Genomic DNA, 27,127 nt, shown 5'->3' with positions numbered 1-27,127 from the left:
TCTCATTGTGGACTTATACATTCTGCTAAGTTGATCTAACAAAAAACAACGTGTTTGGTTGTAAAATAATTTACTAAAGGCACTATTGTTAAACATCAAGCTAATAATTTGTTACCAATAAGGTACATCATTGTAAACATGACAAAATTATTTCAAGAGATACATGGCTAATAGGTGAACAATACAATTTTTAAGTAACAGCTTTCCTATTTACAAGATCATATCCCTTACCATTCCCGGGCATGCAGTGATGCCACTGCTCCCAACTTGGGAAGGGAGCTTCAAGCTTATAATTGGCTTGAGATCACTACTGCTAAAGAGGTTTTACAAAGCTACAAATTCTTGACTCAATTCTAAAGTTCTTGGGTTTAGAAATCAAGATACTTTATACCTCCCACCAAAGCACATCAGAAAGGTATGGACTCAAAACCCCAAAAGAGCTAACTGGAGGGCCCAAGCCCTGTAACATGTCCAGGCGTGAATTGGTGAGCTCTGCCACTTGCACATCATCACAGGAAATGGAGAGATTATTCAAAGGTAGCTATTGAACATTAGCACCATAATAAACATGGCTCATATAGCTAAAAACTATACTGTTTATCCCACAAGATAACATTTATAGCTCTAATCTGAAAGAGCAACTTTTTAATGTATAATAAATGATTTAGTACAGAAGTCAGGTTTCTTAGGAGAAAAATGTTAAACAAAATACAAACTAAACAGCATCCCAGAGGCAATCTTATTGTGCTAAAGCATATACAAATTAAGGCTTTACCCTGGTACATAACAATTTTGAAATTACGTGGGAACATTCCCAATGAATCATTTACACGGAATTCAAGCAATCTGCTCAAGAACTGTGGGGCTCAGTTCAAACAAGTATTAGGCATCTTACATTTAACTTCTGCACTTAGCTGCTATGAGCGTCACTGTAACCTCACTTCCTGAAATACCACCCATGATGTTATGAATTCAAGCCAGTACAGGGGCAGGGTGTTAGAGAATTTGGTTCACTAATGAAAAAGCCTAAAAATTAAATAGAACAAGATCCAAACATGGGAAGTACTCCTGTTTTTATTTGTGTGGTTTTAAGTGCCCTTTTCGCTTACTAAGCTGAATACATTTATCAATAAATAACTACCACTGGACAAAGGATCTAAAGGTTGAGATTTTAGTAAATCAAGGTTTTAAGTTGGTACAATGTTCCTACTAAGTTATGTTTTAATTAGATCTTTCCAATGTCAGGAGAAAAATGAAAGATGAGGACTAATATGGTCCTAAAAAGAAAATAAAGGTAAAAATATTCCTAAAGCTGTATATTAACTTATGAAGATTCTCCTCCCACTTTATGCATGTATAGATCTTGTTTTAGCCACTATGTCAGAAGAAAAGTTTCAGTGTGGAGGTCTACAATCCAGATAAAAGGCTCTACATTTTCCTACATTAAGCTAAACTATTTCCTGTACAGAATTATAACCACAGACATTGAAATATAGCTCTCAGATCTGAAAATGTCTTTATTTTTTAGAAAATGGATTCCAGGAAGGTTAAAAAGCAATACCAGAGAGTATAGGTGCAGAACTGGATGTAGTCATTCAAAGCATTCAATTAAGAATATGGCAATATAAATATCTGAAAAGCATCTCTTAGGTGTTTGAAACAAAATGTATTAGGTCATTCCTAATTAATTGGAGCTTTATAGCATTTCCTAGACAGAAGGAAAACAGTTAACATTTCAAAGTCCTGAAAGCTTTTTCCTTGGTTAATTACACTAAATGGTTTGCCTTTTATCAAATTCCTTCCTTTTTAAACATGGATAAAAGTATTACATAGGTCCACTGTTAAACAGACAACAGGTTGCAAATTAATTCTGGTATAATGTATTCCAACAAAGCTTAGAAAATAAAAGGTGTTGCGGTGGCTCTGGACTAAGTTTAATAGTCATCTCCTCTGCTGACAACTTCTTTACATGTTGGACGCAAAAGTATGGTATGTTCAAACTGCGCTGTATATGATCCTTTAATGTCACATAATGGTGGATATGGATCTACAATACCCAAGTCACACAGATTCTTCAGAGCCATCAAGTATTTACTTTCTCCCAAACGATCCAGCCATCTGCGGCAGAAGGCAAGGGTGCCAAAGTTTTCGTTGATGACATTTAACAAGTGTTTTGTTCTTGGAAGCCTAAGACAAGAAAATCCAAGATTAATAGTTGGCTAAAAAGTTAGCAACTCATTCCCCTCATTACGGAAAACTCAAACCAAAGCTATGACTTCACTTAGTAATTAAAGTTCAAAAAACTCTTTTTTGCTGCCTTTTTCAACATTCAAAAACCAAAACGTATAATACCCAATTATAGATGGCAGATGAATAGGAGACCAGATGAAGGCTATCTTATATTTCTGTGTCTATGCATGTGTGTGTTAACTTCCAAGTACAGACTCATCAATAGTATGAAGGTGGGAATTTCCCTTTTGGGGGAAATTTCGGCAATAAGCTGAAAGACCTGAACAAAAAGTAGACACTGCAACCATCTCCAAAAAAAAAATAATAATAATAAAAATAAAAATATAGGGCTTCCCTGGTGGCTCAGTGGTTGAGAATCCACTTGCCGATGCAGGGGACACGGGTTCATGCACCGGTCCGGGAAGATCCCACATGCTGCAGAGCGGCTGGGCCCATAAGCCATGGCTACTGATGCTGTGCGTCCGGAGCCTGTGCTCCGCAACGGGAGAGGCCACAACAGTAAGAGGCCCGCGTACCACAAAAAAATAAAATAAAATAAAAATAAATAAAAATATAAAGTTTACCAATGGGAAAATACTAAGAACAAAAACCTAGGAATGCAGGCAAAATGATAATCTCTGAAATTATTATGCCTGTTGGAAACTGGATATGAAGAGAATACTTACATCATTCTCATCTCAGTTAAAATTTTTAACAGGACAATTTTTCTGCTGAATTATAGAAATCCACAGAACTTAATTTTTAGGCCATAGAACTGTGCATTTATGAATGTGCCACTGTGGATGTCTGGCACACTTTAAAATGCTGTTAACTGGGAAGAGAAACTCATCAGTCATATAAAAACTACAGTCTCTCACCTTATTGGCACGTGTCCAACATCAAAATTTTTCATGTAATGTGAACATTCCATATCATCATGAACCACGCCTTTTCCTGTGCTACCAAAGGTTTCAATGGCATATACCTCTCCTTCCTAAAAATATATATAAGGGTCAAGGGTAGAGAAAAAAAATTCAGAAATTCAGAACTAATTAAAATTCCCATCTCAACTTCAGGCTGAGGTAGTCCCATACCTGGCAGTCCTTATCTACCTTTTCCTGCTTTATCTCCTTAGCACTTTTGGTCTTTGCATCGTCTATTAAAATGTAAGCTTTACATGAGCAGGGAATTTTGTTCGCTACTACTGAATACATTCCAGTGCCTACTAAAGAGACGGGCACCTACGAGATGCTCAGTAAATATTCACCAAGTGTTCAATGAACCTTTGACATGCCTCACTTCCACAGCTGACTCAGCCCCAGTCTGACCAGACACAATCTGCACACTTACACAGCCCAATTCCTGTTGGGGTGAGTATGGACGGCAAGTTAATTTTGCTCAACATACTATATACTCAACTACTGCTAGCTTCATAGTTTGGTAGAAAAAAAAAAGTCAAAATGCTTCACAAAAGAACAGTGTTAATGGCATACATACCTCCATTCTTGTTGCCTCTCCTCCTTTCACAATGGGCACTGTTTTCCCAGCATGTATTCTATATGGCCCAATTGAATGGCCATTTAGATTACGGATTGGTTTCACTGGCATAACAGAAAAAAAAAATAAAAAAGTTATTCAGGGTCTCTAAAAGCACAAACAGGTATGGCTCTATTAAATAACCTCACATTAAGACAGTTAAATACAAACTGGAAAACTACTGGGATATTGCAATGTTATTGATTAAAAACTAGAAGGAGTAGGGAAAATGATGGAAAAAGAACAAACTATGTGATGAGGACATGATGGGGGTCCATCTAGGGAGTTATTGTTAATAAAAATACAGTCAAAATATCATGTATATAAGCATTAGAAACATGAAAAATATGTATTTACATGGTTATGGACCAAAAGGTAATTTGAAAATGAGGATTCTGTGTCAAAATAATAGAATTACGAAACCTTAAATTTTATTATTACACCAACATTTCAAATGTTAAAAAAGAAAATCTAAACAATCCCAAGGTCCTAGGATCACTGACAGAATAAACAAATTGTTGAGTACATTCACACAATGGAACACTTACTCAACAATAAAAATGAAAAGCTACGGATACACTGACCTGAAATAAAACCAAATGAGCAAAAGAAGGCACAATTATATACATAGGGTGCAATTCCATACACACACATGCACAGTTCAAAATTAAGCATAATTAAACTAATGTTTAGGGATGCATAACAGATGGTAAAGACAAAGAAAAGGAAATGCCAATCCTTAGTACTCAAGATAGTGGCTTATTAGAAGGCAGCTTCTGTTACTGAGAAGGGGTATATAGAATAGGGGGGGCTTCTGTAATGCTGGCAGTATTCTATTTGTCAAGGGGTAAGGTTACATAGCTTTTACAATTGTTCAGTTGAAGTTTTACATTGTGTGTACTTTCAGTTTTTATTATATTCCACAATAAAGGTTAAAAGAAAAAAATCTAGTTCTACAGTGCTAGAATCTTCAGTGTGAGTTACCATTCTTCTAGGTCAGAATTAGGTAGCAAGGTTTTTTTTTCAAATCTTTAATAATGACAAGCATATTACAAATTTAGGGGGTGGTACAGAAAAATAAGACTTAATTAGCTCTTAAAAAAACCTTCCTTCTGGGCTTCCCTGGTGGCGCAGCGGTTGGGAGTCCGCCTGCCGATGCAGGGGACGCGGGTTCGTGCCCCGGCCAGGGAAGATCCCATATGCCACGGAGCGACTGGGCTCGTGAGCCGTGGCCGCTGAGCTTGCGCGTCCGGGGCCTGTGCTCCACGACGGGAGCGGCCACAGCAGTGAGAGGCCCGCGTACCGCAAAAAAAAAAAAAAAAAAAAAAAAAAAAAAACACCTTCCTTCTTATATAAATGATAAGCTAAATTTATTTTAAAATTCAGCAAGCATTATTATTCCTCTAACACCTGACAAACTGACCCCCCAAGCCAACCAAAAACACATTTAAATAAAAAGATTTCTTAGCCATACCAACCTAACACATATAACTAAGTTACATAGAAGAAGCAGGGCTCAGGGGTATCCATTTTTATAGTATACAAGTTGTGTACAGTGGCAGGCTAATTCTGGAACGAACAGCTATAAAGGTAATTTTCCAATTCTATAGCTTCTTGATCAAGGTAAATAAAACCACTCCCTTGATGGCCCGGCCTGGTTCTGTTATGTGGTTTTTGGGAATTGCTTCTTAAAGTTCAGCCTATAGTCCATTTCCTCATCTTCCCAATATCATGATTTGTCTATACTCTTTACGCTTCAACTAGTAAAAATGAATTCTGTCACCCTCAACTAAGAACCCTGAGCAACAAAATAACTGGTATAAAAAAGTGGGTACCGAAATAATAGAACCTAAAATGTTGCATTGGCTTAGTGGAAGAGGTAAGAAAGTAGATATTAAGGATTCCAACATTGCAGGCTATAACTGTTATGTGGTGACTAAACATTAAGTCGAATTGTCACCTAATATACCTTGAAAGGCAGACCACATGCCAACCAAAGTTGTAGAATTAGGAGAAAATAGAAGGGAAGATGATTTGAGAGAGATGTGAATACGTATTATTTGTTGTGGCACCGATCTCAAAACTGGGGGTGGGAAACAACAAATATTTGTTGAATACTAATAAATTCCAGGCACTGTCATAAAATTTATATTTCTCAAAAACAAAAAACAAAACACGGTATCTTGAATCCTATTACAATCAAAGAAACCTGGGTTTCTTAGAGGGACTTCCTTGGTGGTGCAGTGGTTAAGAATCCGCCTGCCAGTGCAGGGGACACCGGTTCGATCCCTGGTCCGGGAAGATCCCACATGCCGCGAAGCAGCTAAGCTCGTGAGCCACAACTACTGAGCCTGCGCTCTAGAGCCCACGAGCCACAACTACTGAAGCCTGCGTGCCTAGAGCCCATGTTCCACAACAAGAAAAGCCACGGCAATGAGAAGCACATGCACCACAACGAAGAGTAGCCCCCTCTCGCCACAACTAGAGAAAGCCTGCACGCATCAACAAAGACCCAATGCAGCCAAAAATAAATAAAATGAAATCTTTAAAAAAAAAAAAAAGACTCTTTAAAGAGAAACATGGGTTCTTAGAGGTGACAGAATTTATCTAAACTCAAAGATAGACCTGCCTAACCCCAAAGCATGTTTTCTTCATTAGCCCGTAACACCTCCCATCCAAGTGTGACAAGTCTTAAGAATTTTTGACTTGTACAGATGTTCACAGGTTTAAGGATCTGCAAGAGAGCAACAAGGACAGGCTCTGTGTCAGGTCTTAGAGGAAGAACCACTGTGCAGTTGGTAGAACACCACAGTCCAGAAGTATCTACAGGGGAATGCGAAGAATGGTGAATGATGTGCATTTACTGAGGGACAAGGAAGCGTGAGAGTCTCCATGCTAAATTAGATTACAAAGGAGTCAGGATTTGGTTAAAGGAAATGTAGGAAACATTCTATAAGAAAGTTTTTAAGACAGGAGTTACAGAGAGCATGAGCACAGATTAGGAAGGAGAATGGTGGCTGGAGAGTGGTCAGATAAACCCTGGGAGAAAGGCTGGGCTGACAACACCAGAAAGCACAGGTGACTCTGGGATTGTGTACACAGGCACTGGCTGGGAAAGACTAGGCAGCAAGGGGAATAAAGATTAAAGGAAGGACACACAAGGAATTAACTGGCCTCTAAATTTTAAATTCAACTTAACAAAAAGGTGGGGAGAGTCATCAATGGAAAGGGCCTCTGGCTGCTGTCTGAGCCTGTGATTAGTCGCAGAAAATCTAGCCTACATTTCAGCCATCCTGGGATAAATCCCCAGGTGTCTTCTTATCAGCTACCAGGGTAGATGACAACAGTTCCCACCAGCTAGCTACCACAGAATTCCTACCGTAACAGTCATTTCCCTTGTTTTTCCTCTTTATGTTCCCAATTCCCAAGAGATAAAAATGAAGCAGTTGATCTAAAGAAAGAACTCAACGTGATCTTGCAAAATTATTTCCGCCAAGGTCACAGACATTTCAAAATAAGATGTATTTTTAGAGAACATACCTTGATACGTCTTCCCATCTATTTCAACTTCGTAGGATTCCATAACTTCTTGGATGGCCTCACCAACATCACACAGACGGACATCGATTCCAGCACACTAAAAATAGAATCATGTATACTCTGTTATTCAAAGTGCAGAATTTTATAGCAACTTAACTTCTTAATATCTTAAAATAAGGGACAAGCAGAAATGACTTCCTCTATAAAAGCCTTCCATACACTGTATTACAATAACCCACTTAAATCCTAAGAGTGGTGGACCAGTCTTACATAACCCAAATAGGCTATAAAGTGTGCAAAATATGTTGAATGAAATGGTGCTTACAGTTCACATACCTTTATTCCAGTGTTAGTGGCGTCTTTTACAGCTTTTAATAATGTATCATATTTGGGATTAAAAGTGACAGTAAAAGCACAGTCAATAATCCTACCTGAAAGAGAAAATTTATCTTTAAGTTTACTTATCAGCTAGTCAAATGATCTACTTTATAGTATCTACTCTATTAATTAACCTTGCTAGTTAACAGAAACATAAAATGATGGGCTCAAATGAAGGCAGCACATCAAGTACCCAGACAGCAATCATAATCAAAGGGAAAAAAAGTGTAAATAAGTTATACAAAGGTTTTGAAATGAAAAAATTCCAGGGTTGGTATATACTACTTCAAGACAGCACCAATTCAATATTCACCCAGGCAGTTATACAAAAATAGAAACAAATCAAAGTGAGAAAAGCCTGGGGAACTAAGGAACAGCACGGTGGGCAGAGAAAATGTATAGGTCCACAGGACACTAACCATTAGACTAGCTTCTCCAATTTAGTAAAACCTCAGGTGAGTATTTAAATCTAAGCTTTGCTTTCTCATCTGTTAAGTGAAACTAAAAGGTACTTACCTAACAGGGTTTGGGAGAGAATATAGAAAAGTTAACAATTATATATAAAGGTTGGTAAACTCAAAGGTTCTAAGTAAATGTTTTTTGTTATTATATGAATAAAAAATGTCTACAACAATGAACTGAATGAGATTAAGATTCTATTTTTCATGCCTGATACAACAGGTAATAAATCTAAATTACCCAACAGTTTTCACTGTACTCCACTAAGTAGGAAGCTTTAAAGTAAATCTCAAAATCTACCTCAACATAGCTCTACTGAAAAGTGAGGCATCAAGAAGAAAACGTGAGAGGTCAGTATCTACGGCCCCACCCAACAGGGACAAGACTAGAGTTTTTAGGAGGAGGGTGGAGTGGAAATTATTTCTAACAACTCACCACTTATATGTGTTCCAAAGTCTATCTTACAGATGTCATCATACTGTAATACTGTTGTGTCACCAGCGTTGGGAGTATAATGGGCAGCACAGTTATTCAGAGAACACCCAGTAGGAAATGCCAGGCCTGCATTTAATCCATTCTCTTTTATTAATTTCCGTGAACAGTCTTCCAACTTTTCACTTAAAAAAAAAAAAAAAAAAAAAAAAGGAATTTGTTTACTTTTATGCTCCTACCCTTATATACCTTACAGCTCATCAACTCCAGAAAGTTTACTAAAACTCTTAAATTACTTTTTGGGAGTGATATGAGTACTTTCTGCATGTGACTAAATAACAGTCCTTTGACGCTATGAACACAGTAGTTCATCTCTAAAAAATAAAGAGAATTTAGTTCCACTAGAAATCTGGAGAAACAGAAAAACACAATCCACTTTCAACTTGATTTACCAGGAAATAAGATTCTTGACTTAGACTAATTTAAATGCTGATTACGTTTTACTTTCTCAATGCTGCATGTTTTGAATATTCTTGGGATCAGAGTATTAAGTTGCCCTATAGCTTATTATTTCTCAAGGGGAAAGCTGAAGAAATAATTACTTTTATTGACTGCTTCATTGCATTATAAATGTTTTGTGTCCCAGAATTTTAATTTAATACAATTTACTGGATAGCAAAGTAACAGATTTCCAAACAGAAAATAAGAATCAGTAATGTGTACACATTTGTACACGTGAGAGTACATGAGTACAAAATAGGGTGAATGAAGTTGCAAATGTCCTCTTATGGTTTCCTCATTACATCGACACTAAAAGAATTTAGAAGGTATTTCTAGAACCTTCACTTAAAGTTTTTTGGCAAAGCATTACATAATGAAAGCCAAACATTACAATTGGAGAGTTAGCTCTAAACAATTTTTTTATCATGTTCTTACAAAAACATATCCCTTTTACCAGATTTCTATCATTGTCATCCCAGGCTTGATCCAGCTCATGACATATTTTCTAACTTGTCGATGTGCTTCTGCAGCTTCTCGAAAATCGTTCCAAATCTCTTCACTAGCTTGATCTAATGCTTTCTTTTCTTCACTTGTAGTTCTCCAAGCAGCTGTTCGCCTTTATAGTATGCACAGCATAGCATTAGTCATTTAATAAACAGCAAAATAAGCATAACAGCTGAGAGATAAAAATACACTAAGATATTTTGGACAAAAAATTACATATTCAGTTTATTAAAAGTCGGCAAAGTTTCTGAAATCCAAGTACCCACACAGGTACAACCAAACCTAATTAAGTTAAACCTTTTGTAAGACTCTTAGGAAAAAAAAAAATCCTCAAGTGAGATTTTATTCATAGTCAGAGGGACTAATACCCTACACCAAATAAAATAACACAAAAGTAGAGAACCAGAAAAGTCAGAAAAGAGTCCTAGAAACAAAGCAGAGGGGAGGAAAAAAAGTCATCCTTCCACTTGAGGTAATATAAATTTTAAGGATGCACCAAATATTAACATTTAACTTCACCAACAGGGCAAGTACTAATCCAAAGACTTGACCTGGCAACCTGCATATACCTTCCTCAAAACATAAAATATTATGTGCTTTTGCAGGATTTTTCTAATTGTATATATATTAGAGGTAATCTTCCTTGAAGGAGATGGCTCATATTTTAAAACTGCCAAGTATAACAAACAGATTTTTATATTCAGTATTTGCAAATGAGAAGATCTACAGACTCCCTTTTTAAGCAGTACATTTCAAAAACACTGCTTCAAGTGAAAATCTTTTTTAAAGTTACAGCTTTCACAGAATCTTAAGCAATACTGAATACAGAATTCACAAGTCAGTGATCACGGAAGTATAAATTATACTTAGTATAAAAGTGATGCCTTCAAGAAATAACTCTTATTTGCCTCAAAGCCAGTGGTCAGCAAACTACAGCCTGCAGGCAAATCCAGCCTGGCACTTGTTTTGTAAATAAAATTTTTTTGCAACAGGACTTCCCTGGTGACGCAGTGGTTAAGAATCCACCTGCCAATGCAGGGAACACGGGTTAGAGCCCTGGTCCGGGAAGATCCCACATGCTGCAGAGCAACTGAAGCCTGTGCGCCACAACTACCGAGCCTGTGCTCTAAAGCCCACTAGCCACAACTACTGAAGCCCGCGTGCCACAACTACTGAAGCCTGTGCGCCTAGAGCCCGTGCTCTGCAACAGGAAAAGCCACCGCAATGAGAAGCCTGTGCACCGCAACAAAGAGCAGCCCCCACTCGTCGCAACCAGAGAAAGCCTGTGCACGGCAACGAAAACCCAACACAACCAAAAATAAATAAACAAAAATAAAAAGTTAAAAAAAAAATTTTTTTGCAACAACATAGCTATGCTCATTCATTTATATACCATCTATACCTACTTTCATGCTACAATAGCAGAGGTGAATTAACATTCAAGACCTGAAATATTGACAATATGACCCTCTATAGAAGAGTTTACCCAACTGCTTTAAACTACAGCCCCCTAAGTTAATGCCCCAAAATGCTTTCAGAGTTTTTCTGTGTGTCAGCATCAAGTTCATTATTATTACTTCCTATTGCAGCAGCTACCTGTGCCAACATCTACTTCCTCTGATTTGCTACAAAGGCCCAAAGGAGCTGTCCTATGTGAAATTGAGGGTATTTAAGAGTCACAGAGGCTTCTATAGCTTATTTACTGTTTGGAAATATATTTTGGATCTATCTACTGCTGTTATTAGAAAACTGAAATATCATAAGTTTAAGGTCAATTTTAAACCCCTTACATACTTAAATGTGTTATCAATTACTTTTATGGGAATAGTAAAAACTAAGAGGCAATTTGTAATCAAAGTATTCAAACAAACACCCTCAGAGCAGAAAGTAACAGGATAAGATCCTTTAAAAAGTATATTCTCAAGATGTGACTCAACCTTTTTCAGCTGCAGTACACTTATAGTTGCTCACTCCATGCCCGGACAGACAAGCCACAGTCTCCTGACTTCTAGTTGTAACTCTAGCCCTGTCTCTCCCAAAAGTCCAAAAATCTTTCCTAAAAACCAGGAATCCAAACATTCTAAGAATAAATCATTCTTAGGCACAAGAGTACTAGCTTTATTCTCAGATCAATCTTTAAGCAAAATAAATCACAATTCTTCATCTTTTACATGGACCATAATCCTGGCACATGCATATATACCTACAGCCACACCTGACAGTAAAGTCTGAAAGCACCTTCTGCTTCAAAAGCCAAAGATTTTTGTGGAAAGTAAAAATATCAGCTAATATTTACTCTAGGGTGGTAAGATAAAAGACTATGTCCACAGGGAACTGATGGATATTATGCATGTAGGGATGTGAAAAGGGAAGTGGTCATTATCAATTCCCATTTCTTCTCCTCAGTCCAACCCTTAAGATTGTTCAAATCGACTTCTTGTAGGTTAAAACATTATTGTAATTAAATTTCAAATGCTATTTGACATTTTAGAATCAGAACATGATATAATAAGATCCCCAATACTGAAATCAATAGATCTCATGAGTATCTTACACTTCTGAAGGTTGAATGGCTGACTCTTTTTTTTTTTTTGGCTTCAGTGTGGCATGTGGGATCCCTGACCAGGGGTCGAACCCGCACCCCTTGCAGTGGAAGCATAAAGTCTTAACCACTGGACCACCAGGAAAGTCCCTGGCTAACTCTTAGAAGCAGTGGATTCTTCAAAAGATTATGGAATGTTCTGCATTGTTAGTAAAGAACTATCAATCAATTAAATTAAACAAATTCTTTTGCTAAGTCTTGAGTTCAAGTTGAAAGTCATTAGTGATATTCGAGAGCTTACTGCCAGGGTCTATAATTATAATTACAGGCCCAAATGAAAGAGAAAGATTATGAAGGAGTCTTCCCTTTTCCGAAAATTTGATTTTTTGACAGTCTATTTAACAAAAATTTATAAATAAAATGAAAAAAATCATTCTAAGTCATACCAATTATTCCAAAAGGTAGTTAATTAAACTGAGAGTCAGGTGAGGCATGCTTTAAAAAAAAATTATGTCTGTAAAACAAAACTATCAAAACAACTGCTTGAAAGAGAGTCTTTATAGGAAGTTTTTATGGAATATATAGGGACTTCCCTGGTGGTCCAGTGGTTAAGAATCCACCTTCCGATGCAAGGGACATGGGTTCGATCCCTGGTCGGGGAACTAATCCCACATGCTGTGGGGCAACTAAGCACACACGCTATACCACAAGGCCCACGCGCCACAATGAAGAGCCTGCACACCACAATGAAAGATCCCATGTGCCACAACTAAGACCCAACGCAGCCAAAATAAATAAATAATTTTAAATAATAATAATAATATAGAGTATGTAAATTCTTCGCACCTCTTTGATATTTCTGAGTCTTTTTAATATTTCATCGTTACTGGTGGATGTATTAAAAGCAGAAAAATATAAGTAAAACCAAAAGATACAAAGGTATCTATTAATTTCTAATAGTCATAAATGTTTCTGAACTCATTGCACAGATAACTTAAAAGTGATTATATGTGCATTCTTAAAGCACTATGACACATTTACAAAAACCATTTAAAATGCATATCTATTAAAAAAATGAATATCTTTAGCCCAGAAATAATTAATAATAATGCAGATATGACACCAATTCCTTCCTCTGGAAACTGGTATTTACAGAGAAAAAAAAGGGAACTCCCTGGCGGTCCAGGGGTTAGGACTCTGGGCTCTCACTGCCAAAGGCCTGGGTCCAATCCCTGGTTGGGGAACTAAGATCCCACAAGCCACGAAGCACGGCCCAAAAGAGAAAAAAAGAGAGAGAGAGAGAGAAAGCATGTTTAACTGCCTATAAGAAGAAATTATAGTTGATCCCCAGCTGGTAAAGGAAAATTCTTCTTACAGAATAATGTCAGCAAATAAATGTAGAAGGCATGACAGAATTAGAAATTCACCATTATTAAGTCCTCATAAAATAACTGATAAAGCAAGGATCATCAATGGATATTAAAATAATTAAGTGAAAGTTTGGTAAAAAAAGGATTTTCCAACAGTACCAAAGTATCCCACAGATTACTTGGAAACTGCAAAAAGAACAAAGTACCTTTAAAAAAGAAACAGCGACAGTAAACAGTGGTTTTAAATCACACGCACAACTAAGGAAATTTTTACTTTCTTCTTTTTGCTTATCTGTATTTCCTAACTGTCCTATAATGAACATGTATTGCTTGTAAAATTAACAAGTGTCTCAAAAAATTGCCTACTGAATTTAGAAATATATATCAAGAATTTCAAAATAATTCTTTGTTCTATTTCTAGAGATCTAGAAAAAGGGAAAAATCAGATCCAATTACCATACCAAGATGTTCATCACAGAAATTTTTCTAGTGGCAAAAAATTGAAAACAGTATTAATGTTCAAAAATAGGGTAATAGCTAATAAAATTATGCTAGATACAGAACAGAACAGCATTATAGTTATTAAAATTGGTTTCAAAAAATTTTAATGACACAGGAAATGCACGCAGAATGTTAAATTTTTTTAAAGAGCAACAACCATCCTAGTAAAAACTGATGGATTTCCACACATAAGGAAGATGTTCCTAAGGAATGAGAATACTTACATTCTCAAAATAATTTCCCACAAATTACTAATTACAAGAGGAAAAAACAAAAATGATATAATAGAGAAACTGGTTAATACCTTACCCAAGTGAAAGGAATTGACATCGTGTGCCTTCATATTTGACAACCCTGAAAAGGACACAATATCTCCTTATCTAGTAACCCACCCCCAAATGCACAACCTACTCTCAAATACTTCAGAAAAACAGTATGTGTACAGATTCACCAATACAACATTTTTCCACATTTGCCTTCTACCTTTCTATCTTCCAAATAGAAAATGGAGTGTTATTTGTATATTATACATAATATAAGTGTCATATTCCATTGAGATTAAGAACGATAAAGCAAATGTGACAAAATGTTAAAGATACTCTGAGAAAGGTATGCAGTTCTGTGTACTAGTCTCACAGAATGGAACTACTTCTGTTAAGTATGAAATTACTTCAAAATAAAAAGTTAACATAATGCACTCAACCTGGGTGGCAGTTACACAGGTAAGTTCTTTGTAATAATTCATGTAATTTTCAATCAAGGAAGGTAAGATACAAAACTATATTTAATACTTTACCAAATCTGTAAGAATATTGATTGTAATCTATTTGCAAGTAGTCAAAACTGATTATATGAATCTCAAAAAAATTGAGATTTATTAAAGAACAAACATAACCAGTTTCTTAATTTCTTTTGTATTTCTCCAGGAGAGCACACAACATTGCTTTCAATATTTAAGAAAAGTATTATCCCAAGAGATATTATAATAATTAATATCTTCCTGTATTGTTTCAAAAATGGAACTTATTCCACCTATACAAAGTTTAGTTTGCATTAGAAAATGATAGCAAAATGGAAAAGGTAGTTTCCAGGATTTACAAAATCTCAATTATTTTTTCTTGTATTAAAAATCACTTCAAGTGTTCCACCATGTTCATGTTATTAAAAATATTAACAATGTGTTAACACATATAGGAAATCTATGGCTTTCTTCCCCTTTAGCAACAAGAAAACAGAAATGGAAGTAGGAATAAAAATATCTCATTCACATCAGTAACAAAACAATAGAACACTTAAGAACAAACTTAACAAAAAAGGGACAGGACCTACATTAAAAAAAAATCAGAATAAGGTAGAAAATATACGATGACAATGGAGAAGTCAATGTGATACAACTGTCAGTTTTCTGAAACATATACATAAATATGATGTGATTCCAGTAAGAAAGGCATTTTTCTGTGCGTATGTGTACTAAAACTAAAAATATGACCAAAAGTAGCTGAGAAAAGTAAAAAAAGAACTGTTTGGTTGGGTTGTGTGGCAGAGGAGAAATAACTGACTTATCAAATTATCAAAATAAACAGTATTAGTATAGAAATAGACAAATAGATGTGTGGAACAGAATAAATAATACAGAAATTAGTTCCATTATATAAGGTAACAGAGTTCCATTATATAAGAATAGTATATGGCAAAAGTGGTCAATTAAATAGAATGAACTACTTAAGAAACAATTCTAGCACAACTAGCTATCCATTTGAAAGAAAGTAAAATTAGCACTCCCAACCTTAGACAAAAAAATTCTAGACCAATTAAAGATGTAATAAAACAAAAAGTAAGAGTTTGAGAAAATAGAAGAGACTGCTAGGAACCCAGAAGTACAAAACATGAATATATAGTTATTTAAAATCTTTAAATGTCCATCAACAGACAAATGGATAAAGAAGATGTGGTACATATATACAATGGAATATTACTCTGCCATAGAAAGGAACAAAACTGGCTCATCTGTAGAGACATGAATGGACCTAGAGACTGTCATACAGAGTGAAGTCAGAAAAACAAATATCGTATATTAACACATATATGTGGAATCTAGAAAAATGGTACAGATGAACCAGTTTGCAGGGCAGAAACAGAGACACAGATGTAGAGAACAAATGTATGGACACCAAGGGGGGAAGTGGGGGGTGGGGGTGGGATGAACTGGGAGATTGGGATTGACATGTATACATTAGTATGTATAGATAGATAACTAATAAGAACCTGCTATACAGCACAGGGAACTCGATTTCACTTTGCTGTACAGGAGAAACTAACACAACATTGTAAACCAACTAAACCCCAGTAAAAATTAAAAGTATAATCTTTAAACTTCTGTAAGAGCAAAAGAATAAAGCCAATAATCAAAAGATGCTCAAAAATCACTAGCAATCTGGGAATCATACAGTATTAATATATTCTGTGATTCAGCAATCCCACTCCTGGAGAACTATCACATAATAAAACTGCCAGCACATAAGGAGATATATATGTGTATTCCCAAACACATATATGTATATATACATATATATGTATATACTTAAGAGAGATCTTTATTGCAAATGGTTTATAACAGCAAAAAAACAACTGGAGGCAAAGTGAATGCTCATCAATTACAAAATGGTGGAATAAAGTACGGTATATTCATGCCACAGATTATGAAGCCATTCAAAAGAATAACAGAGCTATTCTGATTGACTTAGAGGGACTTCCAAGATGCAGCCCTGATGAGAAAGGCATGGAGGAGGAAAGTGTGCCTACAATTCTGTTTTTGTAAACAAATAATGACCAAAACACTCTCCTTACACAAACAGAGACAGATGTACACATACATGAGCATAAAACATATGGAACGCTACCTGCTATGTGGTTACATGGGTCAGAAAGGAAGAGAAAACAAGCAAAAAAAAAAAAGGATTATATTAAAAAATAAGTGTCATCACATCATATGTACTATGAAAATTTATGTAATTAATATAAAACTGCATGTTTGTGACACTTTAAAAATAAATGTTTTAAGACACGGATAGTGACTGATGTATTCAAATTAAAAAAAAAAAATGCCCATGCCATAAAATATAACATCATATTCCTTTCTAAGTTTAAAGAAAAACAATGATGTCTTTACAAGTCAAAGAAACAGTGCTACAGTAGAAGCTTTCTTAACCAACTATTGCAACCACTGGATTAACCAATGCTCCTGATACCCCTGTAAACCATACAGACCAATGCCCACTGTATTCTGAATACTAGTGGCTAGGTTCCTGTTCTGAATAATAATAATAACAGCAGCTAACATTTATCTAATGCTTACTATATGTCTGTCACTCTTCTAAATGCTTTACATATATTATTCCTCACAACAACCATATGAAGAGCCCATTTTATGGATGAGGAAATGAAAGCACAGACATGATAAATTACTTGCCCAAGTCACAAAGCTAATAAGTGTTAGAACTGGGATTCAAATGCAGATAGTTAGGTCCCAGCTTCCAGGCTCTTAACTAGTCTACATAATGCCACTTAAAGTGTCTGCTAACCAAATAAAATGCATTCTTTCAGAACACTTCCAAGAACCAGGTTATCTGTGCCCAAACCTGTGTAAGTCACCTGTACTTGTTATTGTAATTATATAGTTTAATTATACATTACATAAAAAGAATTGTTTCTATGAAAACTAAATTGACTACTCAGAGAAGTTTCAATAAAGGTGAGTCGTCAAAAAATACTTCTGTCAAATGGAACTGTAAATGATTTCAGGAAAAAAAAAATGTAGATATAGGCATCAGCCCGCAGATTACTTAGTTCTTACTGTTCACAGAAACTCAAAATGGAACAGACCAGAAAATGCATTATGGATTCAGCCCATGGAAAAAAAAAAGTGGAGTTCAATGCAATCCATGCTCAAAGATCAAGAATGATGAAAAACAAATGTTTGTTTTAAGTTAACTTTTATCAATAAAGATTAACCAACTATTGGTCCCAATCATTTTGGATAAGAGGGCTTCTACTGTACCTTCTCTGCAACAAATTCATAAACTTTTTTATTAAGGTAGTGGAGCAAAGTCCTAAGAAAAATCAAATCTGCTTTACTGCTAAACTACAACTTTCAAAAGTCAAACTGGAAGTTATTTTATGATCCTTACCCATCTTGTGTGGGTGGGTACTCGCATTCTTGTCCTTTGGGAAATACACCATTAGGATACAGGTCACATATTGGAACTGAGGGAGGGTCTGTTTGAACTTTTGCTGTGAGATACAAATAAAGCATTAACTTCTGTAGTTAAAAACAAAATTAAGCAGTTAGCATTAGTTTTTCTCAGTTCCTAATTGTTATTATATGTCCTGACTTTAAGGAACCTCCCTGGTATCAATTTACAGTTAAAAACAGAAGATATTTCACCACAATAGCCACCTTCTGATTTATAATTAATTACTTGGGAATAAAAATACTCAACTCCTCAGAACTCCATTATGTATTTAAACAGTGTATGCCTTGGCACAAAGAACACTTCTAATGTTTTTGTCTTCATTTACTATACTGGATATGGAATAGCATACAGAGGCTGGCTTTTGCAAATAAAAATCAAAGAAGCAACAATAAAAAAGAAATCCTATAGCGATAAAATAAAAATATAAAGCTATTATGTATTAATAAAATAGGCAAAAAACTTATTCCAAGGGTATATTATGTATAAAAGTTAGTATACACAGTATGTATACTATGTATACATACATACACAGTATGTTAGTATGTATACATACCCCAGGGCTAAAAGACTTTAGGTAGCCATATACAAATTTCCAGATACTTGAAAAAAAGTACAGTACTTAGCATATGTTTTAAGGACACATTATTTCCCAAACTATATTCTAAGACACCAGTGTTCCAAAATGCTTTTTAAAAATATTTAGAGATGTGTCTTCTAAAAATCTGTTTAAATGCATAAGAACTAGTTCTTATATAGTTCTTATTCTACAAAGAACTTTCTTTTAGTAACAAATGCTGTATCTAAAGAATGTCAGGAAGTTACATAAGACTTAATTTATGCAATAATATATGACTTTCAATGTACACCTGCAGCATGTCACAACTACTGAGTTGAAGTGTGTGGTTTTCTTTTGATTTTAACCAGTCTTACGGGTTTTTATCTGAAATTTTAACACATATTTTAGATTTTTTTGTTCTGCAATGGGAAATAAAAGGACGCATATAAAGAAAAATATGACAATTTACTAAGCCAAATCATTTATCTACAGAACCATTTTTTGGTTCCCTCTTTTAATCTGAATATTCAGTATTTCACAAACATCCACCATTTTCCTCTTTTTTATGTAATGTTTAGAAGTGTTCTATGGACAAATAAACTTGGGGAATGCTGTTTTAGGTTCCTCCGAAGAGGGAACGTTTAGAATTTGAAATCAAAAATGATCTTAGAGGTCATCTAATTTGGCTTCACACTCAAATCTAGGAATCCTCTAACACCCCTGACAGATGGCACTAAGTGCCTGACAGCGAGGCCATCACTATTCCCAACCTAAAATACATTCATTTGGGGAGAACTGTAACTGTTAGAAGGCTCTTCCAACACTAATCTCCCTGTTACTTTCATCTGTTAGTTCTACTTAACTCTTTGCAGTTTAAAAAAACTTACTTTTCATTTCTACTGCTTCCTTCCTCTCTATGATGAGAAACCACTTTAAGGGATGCGGTTCTTAACACTTTCACTCATATTCACCAACCCTGTCAGTGTTCCTTTTAAGTTGGTACTAGAATTGACTTCTATTAATAGTTCAAATAAGGTACAATTAGTATAAGAATACACTGTTGATTCTAAAAATCCTACTGCTACAGAAAGGTTAAGATTCTTAGCTTTCCGGTTCACACTGTATAAGCACGCAAAATCCTTAGGATTCTATCACCTTATACTAACTTTATATATGCTTATTTAAATTTCAGCTTGTTAATATTAGCCTATTGGGCTTCCCTGGAGGTGCAGCGGTTGAGTCTGCCTGCCGATGCAGGGGACACGGGTTCGTGCCCCGGTCCGGGAAGATCCCACATGCTGCGGAGCAGCTGGGCCCTTGAGCCATGGCCGCTGAGCCTGCATGTCCAGAGCCTGTGCTCCACAATGGGAGAGGCCACAACAGTGAGAGGCCCGCATACCGCCAAAAAATTAAAAAAAATTTTTTAATTAGCCTATTGTCTCAGTTATCTTTTGAAATCCTGATTTCTGTCAAAGTATTATAATCTTTAGCTTTATATTTCATCTACAAATCTAATAAAGATGTCTTTTATATTGTCCACAAATTATTAAGACAAAATAGTTAAAGGACTCAAAAAGTTCATTAGAGAAAAAATAAAGAATTTGTCATTGAAATAAGTTGAAGCCTAGCCTTTACCACTTATTAGCTGTGACTTGGACAAATGCCTAAATGCACCAAGCCTCAGTTTCCTCATCTACAAAATGAGGAACTAGATGAAATCTTGGATAACCTCTGAAACTTATAACGTACTATGTCCAAGTTATTATCTAAAACTATGAATAATTATAAATATCAGTATTGCAGTTATTGTTCACTATCACTTACAATTCTCTCACTTTATAGATGAGGAAAATGGGGGCAGTAATCTGCCCCTGATTACAGTATTTGGATTATTTCATAAGTGATGTATGACAGCCTACACAAATAAGACATTCAAAGCCAATCAGAAAGCAAAAAATCAAAACACAGAAAGAACCTAAAATAGAACCTGAAATAAGGCCAATACAAAACCAGATTTGGCTCTAAATCCTCTAGTAGCCAATATCAAAAAAAAGAAAAAAAAAAAGGCTAGGTTATTTGCATAGTTAGTTCATGGTGCTTCTGCAATAAAACACATTAACTACTCAGGAAAAGCACAATTATTCTTGATACTAAGACCAGACAAAAAAGGGTCTCTCAAGACTGCTCATAAAGAAATATAATGAACAGTAAGTTCAACAACATCCTCAGAGGAGGCACAACAAAGGCTGATGGCATCATACTAAAACATCTGTCAGTGGAAGAATTCTACCAAGGGCAAATACAAAGCAGCCTCTTAATGCTCCTCCCTGCTTATCTACCTTCATTAGGAAGCAATTTTAGAGTATTTGGAGAAACAGATCTTTCTCAAGCCATTCTCAGGTAATACGTCTCAAAAGCACACTACGAACAATTTCTGAATGGAAGGAACATGACATCATAATACCTGGAGATTCCTGGAATGCAAGTAATCTGTGCTCATTAAATACAGATTATGCTAGGGGCAGAACTGACATCCTGAGTAGAAGGATCTAACCAGGATAGATGCCTGACTAGAAAGAAGGCTATTCCATCTCCACCTAGAGACATATCAGGGGAATGGCTGGCAGAGCCAATAGCTTTCTTAAAAAATAATTTAAGTATTTCAACCCAGAGATAAAAATGAAAGTCAAACCCTCAATATTCTCATTCATAAAATTTCAGCAAGATTTTAAAGGAAGGTTTAGCCAGGCACTCAATGGTCCCCAATAACCAAAGGGCATCCAAGATTAGAACTTGTTCTGATTCTCAACCCAACCTTTATTCCCCAATACTATACAGTCTCCCCTTAGTCTCCCTAAGAGCTTCAGGTCTATGAAGATGTTTGGTTATATTGTTTATAGAAACAAAATACAAGTAAGATCATATTTTAAGTGAATCTGAAATACTGCAATACATGTTATTAATAAAAATTCACCATACACACAAATTTTAAATAATGGAACTCCTCATTAAATATTCATCAAGAATCTCTTAATATCAAAACTGGCAGGTGAACTGCAAACTATGTTTACCCTATTACCACTTGGTGGCATTACTTTAGTCATCACTGACAAAATTACTTGAATTATTCAAATTTTAAATTATAAAGTTTTTAGGAACTCATCCCTAACGTGCAGTAAAATACAACAAATATTAACATCCCCTGGATGAATAACAGCTAAAAAAAATAACAAGACTGTTAAACCAAAGTACTTGCCAAATAGTTGTGAGTTTCACTAAATTCTACTTCTATTAAGCCTACATTTATTTCCCTAACATATACCAGGATCTTAAGCAACTTCAAATCTACTCTTCAAACCTGCTGGTTAATAACCACTTCTAATTTGGCAAGTAGGATTAACTAAAGACACTAACGTCCTCTCTTCTTCTTCTTCTTTTTCTTCTTCTTTCCAGTTGCTCCATCTCCATCACCATCTCCATCTAAGAAAAGACACGTCAAGTTCACTTAAGCTTTATAAGCAGAGGGACAAAACAAGCACAAGCAGACAAGTACACACACACATACACACAAACACACACAGTGTATCTTAAACAGCATACGACAAAGTTGGCCCAATACTCTTAGAATTTTGTATATTGTTAGCTTTAAGTATCAGAATTTGACTTGTGCAATCAAAAGCACTAGTAAACTTTACTTTGACTTACTCTAAGAATTGTTAAGATATTTTTAAGAATAAAAAATACATTAAATAACATCTTTTTTTTTTTTTCGGTACGCGGGCCTCTCACTGTTATGGCTTCTCCCGTTGCGGAGCACAGGCTCCGGACGCGCAGGCTCAGTGGCCACGGCTCACTGGCCCAGCCGCTCCGCGGCACACGGGATCTTCGCGGACCGGGGCATGAACCGGTGTCCCCTGCATCGGCAGGCGGACTCTCAAACATAACATCTTTTTTTTAAAAGCAAAGAAAAGTAACTAATGGGCTTCACTGGTGGCACAGTGGTTAAGAATCTGCCTGCCGATGCAGGGGACACGGGTTCGAGCCCTGGTCTGGGAAGATCCCACATGCCAAGGAGCAACTAGGCCCGTGAGCCACAACTACTGAGCCTGCGCGTCTGGAGCCTATGCTCCACAACAGGAGAGGCTGTGACAGTGAGACGCCCGCACACCGCGATGAAGAGTGGCCCCCGCTGCCGCAACTAGAGAAAGCCCTCGTACAGAAACGAAGACCCAACACACCCAAAAATAAATAAATAAATAAAACTGCTTTAAAAAAAAAATGTGGCTGTAGAATAAAAATAGTTCTCCTAACTAATCACTCCCTCCACTGTCTTACTGATAGCATCAATTCCTACAATTCCAAGAGTTGTTGTCTTTAAAGAAATCCTTGGCAAAAGCTCCAAAATACCACAAGGATCTGGGGTCAGGAAATTCATAATAGATTTGAGAAGCACTCCAACATGCTCCTTTGAAAATAAAGAGAAGTACCTTTGATAGAGTAAAAGGAATAGACTTGGAATCAGGTGCTAGGTTTGAAACTCTGGCTCTATTAGTCTACACAAACTAGCTGTGTCACACTGGGCAAATCATATAACTATCATTTCCTGTTTGCCTGGTTTTTGTGAGGGTAAAATGAGAATGGATGAAAGTATCCTAATATAGTGCCTAGTACATATTAGTTGTTCAATAAAAGTTAGTTAAATAAACATTCAATTTTATCTTAGTAATACTCACCCACTACTTGGCCTTTTGTTAAGTACATTTTAAAAGTTGAGATCTGTGTTATCTGAGCATTCAACATATCCAACTTTTTAAAGAGTTGCTAATAACTAAATACATTTTCCTTTTCATCTGTGACACTGAGGCTTTAACATCAATTAAGTAAAACATCAGAGAATATTGGACTGTAAGGACAAATAAGCAGCTTTGGTTAAACAATGTCATACTTTCTTGCTTTCCTAACGACAAAAATCAAATTAACCATTTACCTTCATCGTCATCAACTCTTTCTTTCTCTTCCAACGCTTGTCTTTCCAACTGTCTTGCTACCTCATCAACCGAGGCTCCTGATTCTTTATCAGGTTCCTGTTGTTCTGCTGATCAAACATAATAACATAAATCAAATCTAATAAAGATCTTCCCACTAGAATATGTTCTAAGGATTCTAAAAAACACATAAGTCTTCCTGATAAGTGTTCAGAAAACAAAAGCAGAAACATTACTTGAAGCAGAATAAAATTTATTTAATGACAGAAAAATCTTCCATATCTAAGTGGTACTGCTCATTCAACACTCATTACACATTCTCTGTGCTAGGAGCTAAACTGTAAGTTGTTCCCTACCCTTAAGTAGTTTTAACTTTTTAAAAGTATTTAACAATTAGACTACAGCAAATAATTTACTAACCAAGCAAGGACTTAAGATGGGCCATAAATGCTGAAGGCCTTAGTAAGAGGATTTCTGTGGGGCCCTGGAGGCTTCAGAGGTGCAGGAAGAAAGAAATTGTCAAGCTGGGCTGGGTAAAATAAAAATAAGTAGGAAAAGATATTCCATTACTAAAAAAACAAACTTCTCCAACAGCTAAGCACAAGAGCAGGCCCTGCTGTAAAAGTGATTAGAATGTAGCTTATAGGAGTAATATGTATGCATAAAAAGAGGTAGTATTACCATGTAGCACATAATGAAGTGACATGCTGGCTACAGCAGAGAATTCATCGTGAGAGATACAACTTAAAGATAAATTAGGGTCAAAGATATATTAGGTTAAAGATATATTAGGGTCAGTCTGCTAAACACCTTAAAAGGACAAACTGAAGAGTCTGGATTTCATCTGAAAGCCAGGAACAGCCACCAGACTATGTCCTGGGATTCAATTTTGCTCTGGAAGCGTCCCATCCCCTACAGCTCTCCCTCTTCAACTCCCATCTAATCAAAATTTCAAAAGGATACAGGTTAATCCTCTCTAACCTCTCTCAACTCCACTTCATCACTTCTGGCTTCTCCACTGTCTTCTCACTCTTTTCTGTGGCTGATTTTAACAGTACAAATAACTCTTCCTAAAACCAAGGCCTTGATGCAACAAAAACATTGACTCCTCACAATCAAATAGTTAAGTTTCTAACTCATAATATAATGCAACTGAAAACTTTCAGCTGTTTTCCTTGCCTTACCAGTAGATTTAGAGAAGCTCCATTCGGACCTACAGAATATCCTACCCAGACTGCCTACAAGTGGCATCATAACCCAGGCCTAAAAGCCCAAAAGCTTGACGATACTGTGGGATTAGGCAGGTGAAGAGTCGCACCACCACCACACATCCTGCTATTACTACTCAGTGACAAGAGCGCGTAGGCATACACACACACCCCAAAAGGGCAGCGCGCCACACAAATCTCTCAGTAAACTGGGATGGTGGGGGGAGGTGCTGCTGAGGCACTAAGACTCGGTTACTCCACCCCCAACCCTCGACGAAAATATGTCCCACGTTGCTCCAGCAAGGAGGCGGCAGTATGGGTCAGAACCAGATTTTTCAGGAGACCAACCCGCGAGGAAGGTGAAAGGGCTGGGCCCTGAGCACGGCTTCAGGTCCGTCGCACCGTCTGCGTGGGAGCTAAGCGCCGGCAATGCAGGGGCTCCGGTCCAACGACCCCACAGAAGCTGAGGCACCCTCTTCTCCACCCCTCCCCCACCAGGTCCCTAATACCACGCGAGAAGCCGCCTCTCTCCGGGACTGGGAATCTGCAGCTCGGCCCGGACACACGTTCAGTCCTGGGAATCAGTCCAGGATTCTAAGTCCCTAGTCTCTGTCAGCCCCGCCGGGCCTGAGTCGAGCCGTTCGGCCATCCCGGCGGGGACTGGGAAAACATAAAAACTCACTTTACCTGTGGCAGCTCCTTTACTCTTCTTCTTCTTCCGTCTTTTTTTCTTGGCCGCCTCCTCAGCCGTAGAGGCAGCTCCCTCCTCCCTGTCGTCTGGATCCAGGTCGCCATTCAGGTGGCTCCCGCAGGACGCTGCCTCCTCCACACCCGCCATGTTGCCCGAGAGAGCGTAAGGAACTAAGACAGAGCGGGGAGGGCCCGCTCCTTCTTCACCCACCTACACCAGCGACGCCGGAAGCTGCTCTCGATGGTAGGGGCGCGGGGAATGCTGGGACGGTGGAGGACTCGACTGTGAGGATTGCGCGTGGAGTGAGGCAGGGCTCGCCTCAGGCGGGAGTGGCCGTGGAGGTCGGGAAAACCGCGCGAAACCTGACCCTTGCCTCGTCCCGCGCCTCGGGCAAACCTGCCTGTTAGGGTCAAGTTGAATGCCCTGTGGACAGGCGCGCGGGAGAGGGCCTCTCGGCTGGAACCGGAAAGTTTTATATACGTGGTTTTTTGGTTTTGTTTTTTTTTGCGGTACGCGGGCCTCTCACTGTTGTGGCCTCTCCCGTTGCGGAGCACAGGCTCCGGACGCGCAGGCTCAGCGGCCATGGCTCACGGGCCCAGCCGCTCCGCGGCATGTGGGATCTTCCTGGACCGGGGCACGAACCCGTGTCCCCTGCATCTGCAGGCGGACTCTCAACCACTGCGCCACCAGGGAGGCCCTATATTCGTGGTTTTATACAGCGCACCGGAAGCGAGGAGAGGGGCGAAAAAATGCCTTCACGTGTACACACTTTTTTTATGACTCAAAAAGGACTGCGTTTTTATTCACAATTACAGCTCACAGCGAGGCCGTCCAAACACTTAAGGAGATGTACCTACAAAGGGGCCTGACTGAAGAGGCAGGCAGAGGATAAGAGATCAGGAGGCGTCTATTATTAGAGAAGCCAAGGAAAGACAGCGTCTCAAGGAGGAGGGAGTGATCAACTGCGTTGAGTGCTAAGAGGTCAAGTAAGAGCATGAAAAATGCCAGATGTGTATATTATAGTGACATGGAAACCACTGGTGACCTTAGCAAGAGCTATTTAGGTAGAGACATGGAAGCCAGATTAGAGAGTTGAGGAACGAGAGGAAATAGAGAATCTCTTCATCTTTCAAGTTTCAGCTTAAATGTCACTCCCTCAGAGAATCCTTCCTCAACAGTCTATATCAGGCCCTGCTCATACAACCACTCATTGAATTCTTAACTTTTTTCATGGCAATTTGTAATGAATTTATTTGTGTGATTATTTGTTTTATGTGTGTCTCTCCAACTACCTTGAGCTCCATGAAGACAGGAACCTCACCTGTTTTGTACTCATTACCAGCACCTACCTCTAACCTAAAGCATTGTAGGAGCCCAGTAAATACTCATTGTATAAATAGCACTTAAGAAGTGCCAAGTACTTTACAATCATTATCTCATTT

At 37.3% G+C, this 27,127-nt stretch overlaps 1 protein-coding gene across 2 annotated transcripts; it reads right to left on the bottom strand.

The window, feature by feature from the left end:
• Positions 1-53: 53 nt before the first annotated feature.
• METAP2 (methionyl aminopeptidase 2) lies at positions 54-25,946 on the bottom strand. 2 transcript variants are annotated; one of them, XM_059081228.2, is made up of 11 exons: positions 25,682-25,946; positions 23,789-23,893; positions 22,216-22,281; positions 18,180-18,282; positions 9,530-9,691; positions 8,578-8,759; positions 7,642-7,736; positions 7,306-7,402; positions 3,727-3,830; positions 3,108-3,223; positions 54-2,187 (listed from the first exon to the last, which is right to left on the bottom strand). In XM_059081228.2, exons 1-11 carry the CDS (start codon positions 25,830-25,832, stop codon positions 1,935-1,937), a joined length of 1,434 nt encoding a protein of 477 aa, XP_058937211.1. In that variant the 5' UTR covers positions 25,833-25,946; the 3' UTR covers positions 54-1,934. The 2 variants fall into 2 exon arrangements, with proteins under 2 accessions (XP_058937211.1, XP_058937210.1); XM_059081227.2 differs by having other exon boundaries at positions 23,789-23,896; positions 25,682-25,927.
• Positions 25,947-27,127: the final 1,181 nt, after the last annotated feature.

The sequence above is a fragment of the Kogia breviceps genome, chromosome 12 (assembly GCF_026419965.1).
Source record: "Kogia breviceps isolate mKogBre1 chromosome 12, mKogBre1 haplotype 1, whole genome shotgun sequence".
Classification (NCBI taxonomy): Eukaryota; Metazoa; Chordata; class Mammalia; order Artiodactyla; family Physeteridae; genus Kogia; species Kogia breviceps.
Note: the sequence above shows the minus strand (reverse complement) of the source record. Positions and strands in the feature narration are given on the sequence as shown.

Bases quoted from the DNA above. Each gene is read 5' to 3' on its own strand.
- METAP2 (XM_059081227.2), bottom strand. From the start codon at position 25,832: ATGGCGGGTGTGGAGGAGGCAGCGTCCTGCGGGAGCCACCTGAATGGC. The intron at 7,737-8,577 runs GTGAGTTGTTAG...TTTCTCTTTCAG, and splicing joins CTTTGGAACACATATAAGTG to GTAGGATTATTGACTGTGCT. The intron at 3,831-7,305 runs GTATGTTCTCTA...CTGTTATGCCAG, and splicing joins AGATGGGAAGACGTATCAAG to TGAAACCAATCCGTAATCTA.